We start from the raw sequence: 13,489 nt of genomic DNA, 5'->3' as shown, positions 1-13,489 counted from the left end.
TACTACAGTGAAACCATGTATCAACAATCTCCACTACCAATGTAGCGTTGCTAGACAAAGGAGCAACATTTCACCTTATGAGTTAAGGGCTTTTAATGATTATGTAGGCCTATTATGAGGATCATGACTTACAATCCTCTATAATGAGAATTGTTCTGAAAATGAGTGTGTCATATAACCAGATTAATAGGCTACATTGAAGTAATAAAATCAGTGAAAACAAACTGACCTGTATGCTGTTTAAAGAATGGTAATGACATGTAAAACTATGCGTGTCTTCTGACACCTGACACTTCAGAATAGAGAAGATAGAACAAGGATAATAATTATACGTGTAACAGGATTGATCAAATGATGACTGGTATCATTCAATTAGACACTTAACACCTAGAAAAATAAACTGAAGAACATACCAACAGGGGGCAGCATAGCACTATATACTTACGTCTCGCCTGTTGGTGTATGCGTTTGAAACTCAAAATGAAATTTCAATCATTCTTAGGCAAAGTAAGACATAATGGTGTTATTATGGTTAATATTATGTAAACGTAATGTTCAATCTTTTGTGGAAAAAATCTGAAGCAATTGATGTCCTTAAAAAGCTTTTATTCATAATAGTATGAATGTGTTTGTATTCTAAATTCAATTGCAATCATTCAGCATATTGGGATACAAAAAACAACATCTTAAATCAAATATTGGTGGTGAAACAAAGGTTTGATATAAAAAACACAAATAAAAACATTAATATACATTAATTGCTGTAATAACATTAAAATATACAGAAATCAATTACATAATTACACATTATGTTTACTAACATTGTGCCTAAGTAAAATTCGATTTGGCTTCATCTGATATGCTGATCTTTTATCACAGATGATATGTGTATTGTTACATTTACCAATATAATATAACTAGTCACTACAAACCTCTTTTAAAACCATTTTATGTAGATGTCTTGTAGCATTTCCTTTCAACACAGAACAATATTTTCATTTTTAAATATATTTATAGAAATAATTAAAATATATCAAATATTTTGGTCAGGGAAGTTTATAGACAACAGTGGTTGAATTTAGCTATCAAACCAGAAAAAAAGATAGCTTTTGTTTAGAATACCAGTGGCTTACTGAGACCATGAGACAGCAGTTCACAGTGCACTTTCAGATGTCAAGCGATTTCCGAAAGTGCTGTGCTTGTTGGGCCAGCTCCTTTGCAAAGTTCTGGGCTTCATCTAGGGCTGTTGTGTCTGGGAAGTGCAAAGCAGCCTTCTTGGTGGCCATAGCCAGCTGTTTAAGGAGTGCACACAGGTGGTTGCACTGACACAGCAGGCTCTGGCTAGTCTCTCCACTGTGGGCCTCCCTGCACAGGGTGTCCACTAGTCTTTGGCCCACCATGATCACCAACTTACTGTGGGATATGAAATTCTCAGGTGGCTGGCCATCTAGTAGGCTGTTCACAAACACACTTATGGCCTTCTGTAGAGCACCAAAATATAAACGACAATGTTCTGGAAGTACAACTCTTCTTGGCCCCTCCACATCAACCTGAGCTTCTGGGGAAGGCTGTTTCTGGTCCTCCTGTGAGGTAGAAGGGGAAAATGTGAGAGAATCAGTGAGAGATTGTCATACATCCTCTGCACTTCCTCAACAACTCTCTCACAGAGAAATACATATAAAGGAAGTGGTCTGCTGTCTTAAATTACAAGGAATGGATACAACTATTTTTAACCATTTGCTTCTGTATCACCCTTAAAAAGTTGGCTCTTCACCCACTGTGACAGGAGGACATTATACCTTTGGCTTTTTGGAACCCCCTCTCGGCTCAATCATTGGCTTCCCCTGTGCTTTTTTCTGTTGTTTTTCAAACTCTGTTTTAGTCTGTGAAGAAAGGAAGTAAAAAATAATGAGGTTAAAATACAAACTGTGTTGGAAGTCAATCAAAGCAAATCAATCAAATAATTAATTGATTATTTGCAAGTGACTACAAGTCCAAACAAGTTCTACTAGTTGGTAAAAGAAAATATACCTGTAATTGAACATAATCATTTTCATCTTCCACGAGATCATCCACTTGTTCACTCTCATTGTGACACTTCTTTGTTTCTGGTGAAATTGTGGAATTGGGATTGTATGGTTCTCTTGGCACAGACCTGAAAAGAAGCTTCCCATTAGCATTGAGGATGGACACCAGTCGCTTGACATCCTCTGGCACAGTACGGGCCACCATGACAAAGCGCTCGAGCGGATCAGGTGTCTGAGCTTGTCCTGGGTCTTGGGAAAGAGTATCCAGAGGCCATCCAGCCACATTTAGATCACTCATGGCCTGCTGCAAGATCAGACCTGAGTCTTCCAAGATGGAAAGCTGCTTGTGGAGCCTGGCCTGCAGGTTGGCATCAGTTAGACGGCGGGCATTGCCCTTGAGGTCCAAGGCAAAGTCCAGAAAGAAGGTCACAGAGCATGTGATTCTCTCTGCTGCACCCTTGATCTCCTTCAAGTGTTTCCCCAGGTGCTCCTTGCTCCTCCAGTGGCTACTGACAAAATCCATGAGCTTGGGAACAGCCCTGCACACAGCATCCTGGAGCACCAGAAGTCTGCGGCCTGCCTCCTCCTGGCTGAGGGTAACCTCCCGTAGAGGCTCTGGAGAAGAGGAGCTCAGAGCCAGGGAGTCACAGGAGCTGGTGGAGGAGCTGGAGGCTGTGCTACTTCTCTGACTGTCAGTCGCTGACATGTGTGAAGCACTGCTTCTCTCTTCCTCCTCCTGAAGCAGTGAGCCCCTGGTCCCTGGCCGGTTACGCAGAGAAGCTGACACCAAGTCCATCCTGCCACGCTGCATGCGCCCTCTGGAGTGGTCGTAGTTGGGACCAGTGTCTCCTCGGCACTCCAGGGGCACGTGGCCTTTGTAGGAGTCGCTGAGGCGTCGAATGGAAGACTGGTCCTGTGGTGGCACTGCATACACACTGTCCTTGGACTGCTTCTGTCCAGGTGGTTTGTCATATGTGGGAACCCTTGGAATCACTGTTGGTGGACTGTGTGTGTCTTGGTCCTTTCTTGTTTGATTGGAGCAAGGTTTTGGTATATCATAGAGAGAAAGAGCAGAGCTTGGGCTTTGCACAGGCCAGACATGTGCTGGTAGAGTGTCGTAGAGCTGCCTTGCTGGGCTCATGACTTTGCTGGGCATGGTACCATTGTAACCCTGCTCGTGACCAGGCTTCTCAGGAGACATGGGCACATCATAGATCCAATCGGATTTACGAGGGTTGGGAAGGGTGTTGTACCCACTTGCCAGTCTCTGTTGAGCTTCAGTAGATGAGGGCACAGGAATATCATAGCTAGGATCCTGGGATACAGGAGGTGGAACTGCATATACCTGTGGAGCATAAAAAAGGTTTGTTGAATGAGAAATTACATTGTAGAAGGACAGAATGCCTAACAGTAAAGAAATGGGTACTTACATAGGAATCACTTGAATTGTCGCTCTTTATACCCAAGGTGTGAAATCTCCTCTCCAACTCTGAGGTTCGAATCAGGGAGACCTTTCTTTCCAAAGGTTGCCTTGGTGATTGCTGTAATCACACATGTTGTTTAGGGTTTAAAAAGGGGAAATTCAGTATAACAATCAATGTTGCAGCATTTTGTCTTCTTCTGAATACCTACATTTTTATAACATAGGGTTTTACTGGGTACACGTTTAAAAACCTCTTATGATATGTCTAAGATGACTAATGCAGGAACATCAGTACTATTTATACTGAGACTCACAGTTAACAGAGACGCCCGTCTGCCAAGGCTTGGGACATCATAAACCTCCCCCTTGGGACTAGAGAGGATGCTAGGGGCCAAAGCCTGTAAAAACAGAAGCTATGATTGGTTCCTCCCTTACTACTTTGATCTTAAACGTGTCCACCTCATTGAGCTCATACTGAATATTTCAACCCCTTTATGAGGATAATGTTTTCTCTCAAACCCTTGAATGCCAGTCATCCCTATTAGGCAGGCAGGCTTGCCAATTAACCCACTTTTATAATTGAAACCCTTCTGCTCATTGACTCTTAGATGGCTACTGTAGACGAGAACAGCCCTCCCCTGCAGCAGTAGAGGAAATGTTCAACATATGGAATGGCCCCGTGTGCCCGATGCCGAACAGGCACCCTCACAGACACCTCTCTCATACAGGGGTCCTCGGCAGCCCTGACTGCTGTTTGTCGTTAGTGGTGTCTGAAGTCTGTCTTTGCTCGTCTTTTACAGGCCCATAAAGGCCCAGTGCTGCATGCCTGTCCCCACAGAGAGCCCTCTGGTCCTCATCTGTAAGCTCTTTTGCCAGCGGGGGCTTCCGAATGCTGCATTTCATCCACTTTCTACCTCTCTAATCATGAGGAGGGTTAACACTTCCCAAGGAAAGGGACCAACCATTCTAGGTGAGCAACTGTCAGACAAATGTCTGGCGTTTCTAACTTAGGCATATGTTTTTGTTTATTTTTGCAACAACAACAAAAATCTCTTCTAATAGTCTTTTAACCTGCTGCTAAGTATTTATGATACAGAGAAAATCACCTTACCTTGCTGTTTCCCTCCAGTATTTCTGTGCTGTTCTTGAATGGGGAAGGGAGAGGACTCTTGGACAAAGGAATGGAGGGGATCTTATAGATCCTGTCCATGCATTCATAAGATGATGTGGTGGACAGTCTGGGTCCACTTGGGATTTGATAGATATTCTGGGGACTGGCACTTAGCGCCTTGGGTAGGAGCTGCAGCCGGTTGGCAGGGGCCAGACCTTGACGTCCATACAATGAGCACTTCCACCATCCACGGCTACCAGCTACATTTTGATCCATCACTGTGACAATGTCGCTCTTTCGGAATGCCAGTTCATCAGGACACTCTGCAACGTTATCAAACAGAGCCTTTGCAAGAAGGGTCTGGAAAAGGAAAGTATCACAAAAGAGGTTGCATGAACAGCACACAAAAGGATATTTATAACACATTGTGCAAGACATACGGAAAACAAATCTTACTGACAAGCAGAGAGCATATTCTCTGCACACCAGATTACAGTTTACAATACAATACAAAAACTAGGCACTGCTTTCCATTAAGTTGTGGAGTTTCTTTTTACAATTTAATATTACCAGAGTTTGTTTAATCATTCAGTGGCTGGGTACCCTTTACAATTCTCACTATACCCTCTCATTGTTAAACAACAATTGAACAGATGTGGAGTGAGTCCACTTCTAGTCTCATTCTTAAATTAAACATAAATAGACATTCGTAATCACAGGTGTTCAGTAAAAATGGTCTCATTCGATGTCCTGTATTTTGATTCCTGTGAGTATTACCCTCAGACAAATGAAAGGAAACAAGAAACCCAAAAGCATCTTATTTGAAAAGGAGCAGAGAGAATGCTCCTTTTCATTCCAAAAATAAACAGAGCATAGTATATTATATTTAAAAAAAAAGAAATCATATAAAGAGTAAGAATAGAATCAATTCATGTTAAAGGATGAAGCGGCTTCACAAGTCTGGCTTTGAACTGATGGCATGACACAGTGAGATGACTTGTTTGCTAGATTAATCAGATTAATTCTATGAGGCTCACCTATTGGCTCTAAGCACTTGGAAATAAAATGCCCTTTATCCACTTTTTTGTGAGTATCCATAGCCGAGTGTAGATGATACATATGGTACATACATCCAATGTTTCCAATCCAACATTCAGCAGTATCTACAGCATTTATACTCACACAAACACACATACAGAGAAACTCACACAGCCACGCACAGACACACTCGACCCCCCTCAACCCTCAGCTGATAAGTCAGGCTGCTGGCACTGCCTTACATGGTACTGCCCTCTTTCTGTCAGTGAATCCTCCATAACAAAGAGCCTATTCACCATCAGAGCCCAACACACACTGCACCTGTTGAATAGAAGGCCTGCCAGGCCTAAAGAGCACAGCCCCTACACACTGACCACAGCAGACACAGGCCCACTTTCACCCCCAAACACCCCCATCAAGTGCAGCAAACTCCCCTGTAAAGTCTGCGGAACTGTGGCACTATGGTCACATTGCAGTTCTATCACGTAGCTCAAAGCATCATGTAAAAAGTGTCAGACAGAGGCAACTTTTTCACCAGCAGTAGTCTTTAGGTAAATGCTATTGTGTGTGTACATTTCAAACAATTTGTGCACATATAGAAGAACCACATTTCAAAGACTACAACTTCCACGATTTTAGTCAGAACATATAGGTTAAGTTGCATTTTACAAATGCTGCTTGTTGAGGTTAGGGCACGTATGTGTGAAAGCAAAACACATTTGTCATAAATTGCTTAGATGGGAGTTTTGAATGTGGTTTTGTGGTGTAAGGACATTGCATGAGAACTGTCTTCTCTTTTCCCAGTCATTTGCATCTGATATCTAAATAAGTTCTAGATCAGAGCTTGAAATAATTGTTTATATCATTTGAGAAAATATCAGAAATTGAGACGTTTTCACAGTGGGACTTATATTTACATAGAACTCTTAAACACTTATGTTATGCATAGTATAAGGACATATGGGAGCTGGAGTTGTATATGTACCGTGCTAAGCAGGACAAAAGTATGTTTACTTCACTGTGTGTTGTTTCTTTGTATATCAATCAGTACAGTAAAATAGGGGTCAGATTCAGCTGTGAGTCTTTTGGATTCCTGCACACGCCTGCTTGTACAGCTCAGGTTCTGGCAGCTGGCTGCAGCACTTTAGATACACAGCTGTCTTTCTCTTTTTCTCTCCTTCTCTTTTTGATACTCTCTCTCCTCCACCCTTTGGGCAAATAAACATGACCTGGACTATCATAATAATACAATTAATATGAACGATGGGCATTTAACTCAATGAGTTTGGTATCTAAATATGCTGCTCTGCTATCTTACGTGTGGTTGTGGTATCCCAGCATTAAAAGATGGAACAATACAAATTGACACTCTAACACCTCTTTCTACCAAAGACTCTGGGCAGTAGAAAACAGTATGGGAACCATTCCCCCTTGCTCACTTTGACCTTTGACCTTTTGACAGCCTGGTCATGACCCCTAGGTCAGGTCAGCACCTCATGGTCAATCAGCGGAATGGCAACGCCAGCATAGGTGCAAGGAATTTGTTAGACTGAGAAAAATACTAAAGAGATGTATACAAATCAGAGTGTTGGACAGAACAAAAAATAATGAAAGGATTTCACAATTTCCCTACAAAATGATGAACAGTGATACTTAGTTAACCATTCAAATATCATATTCTGTTGCTGTGTGATTCACTTGTACTAAATGTTGGAACTGTGGGGAAAGGTCTATGCAAGCCAGAGGCAGCACAAACAGAAGTTTAGATGAAGTTCTCCGTTCAAACCAGGACAGGAAGATTTCCCATAAATTTCACATTAAAAAAACTTTCCCACAGTGTGTGTTTATGTCAATATTCAATCTAGTCCAGTGACATCCATCATACTGTAGGTATAGGGAAACTCATTGTATCCCATGGAAAATCCAATTCAGATCTAAACAAACTGAAGAAGAGGTTGAAGCTAATTCTGGTCCATGGCAGTGACTTTGCCTGCTTACAGCTGCCCTGGTATTTCCTGTATATGAACTCTTGAGAACTATGTCAAATTTCACACAAAATCCAAACTACTGATAAGAACTTCTCAAGACACCAAATAAAACTAAACTCCTATATGAAACAATAGTACACACTTAAAATAGTTATGATAAAACTATACAAGGCAGATGTGGATATTAGGAATCGTGCAATATCCTGCCAGGAAAAGTAATGCTTGATTACTAACACCAGAAGATTCACTCTGTAGTGCAGGAGACTTGATGCAGCACCATATCTATATTCACCCTCTGGTTTTATTTAAAAGTAGACTTCCTTTTCAACTTCCTCTTCTGTTTTTGTCTATGGCTAGGCACTCGTCATTGCCCTAAACCTCTTCCTGATCAGCTCTGAGCACATCATGGCCACCATATTTTGTCTCCTTAAACCAAACTCTTTCCACCCAACCCAAGCTCACAGCATGTTTAAGGAAAGTTAGATGAAGCTGTTTACATTTGCAGCTGATTCGTGTCTGATTTTATGGACATGGATCAAGACTGGTTAACAGACTACTTGGGAAAAGTCATGCTGATTTTAACTTTCCTGTGTGGGAGGTCAAGAACATTATTCAATTTATCCACACCAGCTTTCAGTTGTGAAATATCTACTGACACCCTATAGTGTGGACATTTTATAATACAGTACTTAATAAATGAGCTTGTGAGTGCTTAAGGTTGTTGAGAAGAATACATTGAAATGGGCTAGTTCCCAGTGCATAGCGTTTGCAGGATGTATAATGATGACGCTTCTGCCACTTTTCCACAGTTTCTCTGAATGATATGAAGTTCTTAGGATAACTCATTCTTCTGGAATGAATGTGCTATGGAATGCTGTTGATTCATGTTATATCATTGCCTGTGAATATATAGCTGTGTAATACCATCTTCCGTCTTCTATCAAGCAGTTGTGACAGTGAAACTCTCAGTATTACACACAAGTCTTGCCATATCCAATCAGTTCTGTCAGGATGACAGAATGAACCCAGCTGGGACCAACCAGCAAGCAAGAGGTAGAGGGAAGGTTGAAGAGACAGAAATACAGAAACAGAGATAAAGAGAGAAGAATACCCCCAAATTCTTCCTTCTGCAACCTTTACATAAATGTAAAATCAGTATCTATGGGAATATGTGTCTGGATAGAGCCTAATATGAACCACCAACAAAATGGTGACATGGTAAATACTAATAAAAAATAACTGTTCAGACAGAGAATTCCATCTGCTTTGAATTCTGCATCTGCTAAATGACAATAAATGTCATTAGGTAGGATATGTATAAGATGCCAAAGATTTTGCTAAAATATGAAATACAATGATCAATTAAACCTGACATAAAAGTGTAGGAATTATGTTCTTCCTCACTCCTACCATCTGACCTACCAGAACAACCAAGTTTCACAAACTGAGAAGACTTAAGGAGCCATATTGTAGCTTGAAGGTCCAATGAATAGTTCAACAGCTTGGTTTCATATAGCTTCAAGGAGTGTGTTAATGAGGCTTATAAACGCCAATCTGCAACACACTCTCTAAGGACCAACACTATCATGTTACAACAGCAGAGTTTAGGAGTGTTGTAAGTTGGGGGGCTATACATGGAAATAAGAGGTCGCTTACACCGCAACAAAGTGAAATCTTAAGAGACAGTAGACAAGTTAAGATTCCTTTAACTGATAATCCAAAGAAAATAATGCAATCAATAAAATAACAATTGAAAACATTGAACCTTACAATGATTTCCTGAATATTTTTCTTGAACTATTTGAATTGAATAATCATATATTAAGTCGACATCGGGTGCAACACTCACCTCCATTTCCAAATAGGGATTACAAAGTAAGAAATGCTAAATATTCCAAATCAGATATCCTGACACTCAGTCATGACTAGGAGTGTGTGCAACCTCGGTGTAAAGCCAGAGCTTTGTGGTTTATTAGCCTGCTCGAGCACACACATTCTCTGAGCTGTCACTGGGAGCCAGACTCTTTACACACAGGGGCGGGGAGAGCTTACCCAAAGTCTTTGACATAGCTACTTTCTCGCAGTCCTATTGGCTTTGCTTGAGTCCTTTTCATCCTTGTCCCACCCTTTTCTAACTACCTCTGTCTCTCCATGGCCGACCATTTCTTCAAAGAACTTCAATGAAGTTATTAGAATACAACAAAAATACAAATGTTCTTTTTCACTAACTAATTTGGTTTATCGAGAAAAAAAACAGACTCATCTTTCTTCATGTTCTATCATTTTCTTTTGGGTTGAATTTATCTGTTGATTTTTGGAAATGTATTCATTGGGAGTTAAAAGAAAAACATGCATTCTTAAGCCAATGGCCATTGTTGCCAGGACAACATTGAGAAAGGCCAATGCCTGAGAAGATCAGAGTGAGGGATGTTAGTGGTCTTTGAACAATCAGTTTGGGTCCACTGACTACAAAATGGTCTCACACACTGATCCACCATTTACTGTGTAATGTTGTAGAAACATTGCAATACATGTGATTCAGGGTTAATTAGAAGAAGAAAAAAAGTTGAGCCCTTATTTAATCACATCAAATAATATTATAATTGTCTTAGTTATTTGTGGTTTTTATACTTCTTGTGAAATGGCAGACCCCTTACAGGAAATACCTGACCCCAATGGTACGTCAATGATCAGAAATGAGAACTGTGGTATCTGAATGCATGGTGTCAGAGGTGTTGCCTAGTCTAAGACCACAGTGCATTTCAGTAAACACAAGGTATTTGGCACTGTGTCAGACCAGTGGAGATACAGTTAGGTCCATAAATATTTGGACATTGACACCATTTTCATCATTTTGGCTCTGTATACCACCACAATGGATTTGAAATGAAACAATCAAGATGTGCTTTAAGTGCAGACTTTCAGCTTTAATTTCAGGGTATTTACATCCAAATCAGGTGAACGGTGTAGGAATTACAACACATTTTATATGTGGCCCCCCCCTTTTTAAGGGACCTCCGGCCTCCCTCTCTGTCTCTGCATCCCCCCCCCCCCCCCCCCCTCCAACACACCCCCCTGTCCCCATGCTGTCACCTGTGCCATGCCCTAACTAAGCCCCCTCAGTTGGACCAGGAGACCACCCCTCGGCACAAACAGGAGGTACAGCCCAGCTCACTGTGTTCAATCACTATGCTTAGTGGCCAGCTTCTCTGTTTGTGTCTCTCTATGGCCCTGCTGAGAAGTAGGAAGCCCCAGACATCAACCCAGGCAGGAAGTGATTCTGCTCCTATCCAGTGTCCAGTTATAACACTCAGAGTTAGATAAGGAGCTAAAAGTATCTAACCATGATTATTTTCATTGCAACAGAATCTGTTATACAATACAGTATGTTACATAATATCAAAGTAAAGTAACAGTTTTTCATGAGAGAAAAATACACTTCTTATTCCTTATTGAACATACATTTGTCTGAAGTTGATAATGTTTTACTACACTTATTTATGGAATCTAAGTGTTCCTTTTGTATTTTTTATTTTTTTACCACTGTTCAGGCCTCATTTGATTAAATGCATCATTGACTTTAGACAGTAGATACACTATACGCTACATGGGAAAACTGAGTTGTTTTTATTGGTGTCATCTCAATGAACAATGTATGCAGTCACTTTAATTTCACATTTCACCGTTTTTTATAAGGTCCGAGCCATATTTATTCCTAGATAGACCATTGCAAAAAGAATGCAATCCCTGCTGCTGAAGTACTTGATCCATGTGGTGAAACCTCATCATTAGGCGACATTAGTGAAACCTCATCATTAAGTGACATTAGTGAACCAAGGCATTATGTTTGTGTCTTTTGGTGTTTCTGTGGAACTTAGTTGGCAGTGTGTGATGCATCATTTAGTCTTAGTTATTTGTGGTTTTTATACTTCTTGTGAAATGGCAGACCCCTTACAGGAAATACCTGACCCCAATGGTACGTCAATGATCAGAAATGAGAACTGTGGTATCTGAATGCATGGTGTCAGAGGTGTTGCCTAGTCTAAGACCACAGTGCATTTCAGTAAACACAAGGTATTTGGCACTGTGTCAGACCAGTGGAGATACAGTTAGGTCCATAAATATTTGGACATTGACACCATTTTCATCATTTTGGCTCTGTATACCACCACAATGGATTTGAAATGAAACAATCAAGATGTGCTTTAAGTGCAGACTTTCAGCTTTAATTTCAGGGTATTTACATCCAAATCAGGTGAACGGTGTAGGAATTACAACACATTTTATATGTGCCCCCCCCCCTTTTTAAGGGACCAAAAATAATTGGACAAACTAACATAATCATAAATCTAATTGTCACTTTTAATACTTGGTTGCAAATCCTTTGCAGTCAATGACAGCCTGAAGTCTGGAACCCATAGACATCACCAGACGCTGGGTTTCGTCCCTGGTGATGCTCTGCCAGGCCTCTACTGCAACTGTCTTCAGTTCCTGCTTGTTCTTGGGGCATTTTCCCTTCAGTTTTGTCTTTAGCAAGTGAAATGCATGCTCAATTGGATTTAGGTCAGGTGATTGACTTGGCCATTGCAGAACATTCCACTTCTTTGCCTTAAAACACTCTTTGGTTGCTTTCGCAGTATGCTTCGGGTCATTGTCCATCTGCACTGTGAAGCGCCGTCCTATGAGTTCTGAAGCATTTGGCTGAATCTGAGCAGATAATATTGCCAGAAACACTTCAGAATTCATCCTACTGCTTTTGTCAGCAGTCACATCATCGATAAATACAAGGGAACCAGTTCCATTGGCAGCCATACATGCCCACGCCATAACACTACCTCCACCATGCTTCACTGATGAGGTGGTATGCTTTGGATCATGAGCAGTTCCTTCCCTTCTCCATACTCTTCTCTTCCCATCATTCAGGTACAAGTTGATCTTGGTCTCATCTGTCCATAGGATGTTGTTCCAGAACTGTACAGGCTCTTTTAGATGTTTTTTGGCAAACTCTAATCTGGTCTTCCTGTTTTTGAGACTCACCAATGGTTTACATCTTGTGGTGAACCCTCTGTATTTACTCTGGTGAAGTCTTCTCTTAATTTTTGACTTTGACACAGATACGCCTACCTCCTGGAGAGTGTTCTTGATCTGGCCAACTGTTGTGAAGGGGTTTTTCTTCACCAGGGAAAGAATTCTTCTGTCATCCACCACAGTTGTTTTCTGTGGTCTTCCGGGTCTTTTGGTGTTGCTGAGCTCACCAGTGCGTTATTTCTTTTTAAGAATGTACCAAACAGTTGATTGAGCCACACCTAATGTTTTTGCTATCTCTCTGATAGGTTTGTTTTGATTTTTCAGCCTAACGATGGCTTGCTTCACTGATGGTGACAGCTCTTTTGACTTCATATTGAGAGTTGACAGCAACAGATTCCAAACACAAATACCATACTTGAAATGAACTCTAGACCTTTTATCTGCTCCTTGTCAATGAAATAACTAACTCCCATGAGGGAATAACATACACCTGGCCATGGAACAGCTGAGCAGCCAATTGTCCAATTACTTTTGGTCCCTTAAAAAGGGGGGGGCCACATATGAAATGTATTGTAATTACTACACCGTTCACCTGATTTGGATGTAAATACCCTGAAATTAAAGCTGAAAGTCTGCACTTAAAGCACATCTTGTTTCATTTCAAATCCATTGTGGTGGTATACAGAGCCAAAATGATGAAAATTGTGTCAATGTCCAAATATTTATGGACCTAACTGTAAATGTACTATCTGAATTATTAATAAAGGCTAATGGCCCTCTGTGTAAATTGCATGCATTTACTGAGATGACATGCAAGCACATCACTTCAAAAAATATCTGTCATATATATATACCCGAAAAAAGGAAAATTCAA

The 13,489-nt window shown here is 40.8% G+C and overlaps 1 protein-coding gene across 2 annotated transcripts; it reads right to left on the bottom strand.

Annotated features, from left to right (window-relative positions):
* Positions 1-646: 646 nt before the first annotated feature.
* Positions 647-9,572, bottom strand: cass4 (Cas scaffold protein family member 4). Of its 2 annotated transcripts, none has more exons than XM_062464124.1 (7): positions 9,437-9,572; positions 4,562-4,921; positions 3,765-3,848; positions 3,458-3,568; positions 2,032-3,372; positions 1,800-1,883; positions 647-1,583 (listed from the first exon to the last, which is right to left on the bottom strand). In XM_062464124.1, exons 1-7 carry the CDS (start codon positions 9,440-9,442, stop codon positions 1,167-1,169), a joined length of 2,403 nt encoding a protein of 800 aa, XP_062320108.1. In that variant the 5' UTR covers positions 9,443-9,572; the 3' UTR covers positions 647-1,166. The 2 variants fall into 2 exon arrangements, with proteins under 2 accessions (XP_062320108.1, XP_062320117.1); XM_062464133.1 differs by lacking the exon at positions 9,437-9,572 and adding an exon at positions 5,599-5,981.
* Positions 9,573-13,489: the final 3,917 nt, after the last annotated feature.

Source organism: Osmerus eperlanus, chromosome 1, assembly GCF_963692335.1.
Source record: "Osmerus eperlanus chromosome 1, fOsmEpe2.1, whole genome shotgun sequence".
Classification (NCBI taxonomy): Eukaryota; Metazoa; Chordata; class Actinopteri; order Osmeriformes; family Osmeridae; genus Osmerus; species Osmerus eperlanus.
The sequence above is the reverse complement of the archived record's forward strand: the minus strand, read 5'-3'. Positions and strand labels throughout refer to the sequence as shown.

Bases quoted from the DNA above. Each gene is read 5' to 3' on its own strand.
- cass4 (XM_062464124.1), bottom strand. The intron at 3,373-3,457 runs GTAAGTACCCAT...TATGCTCCACAG, and splicing joins ACAATTCAAGTGATTCCTAT to GTATATGCAGTTCCACCTCC. The intron at 1,584-1,799 runs GTATAATGTCCT...TCTACCTCACAG, and splicing joins GGGGTTCCAAAAAGCCAAAG to GAGGACCAGAAACAGCCTTC.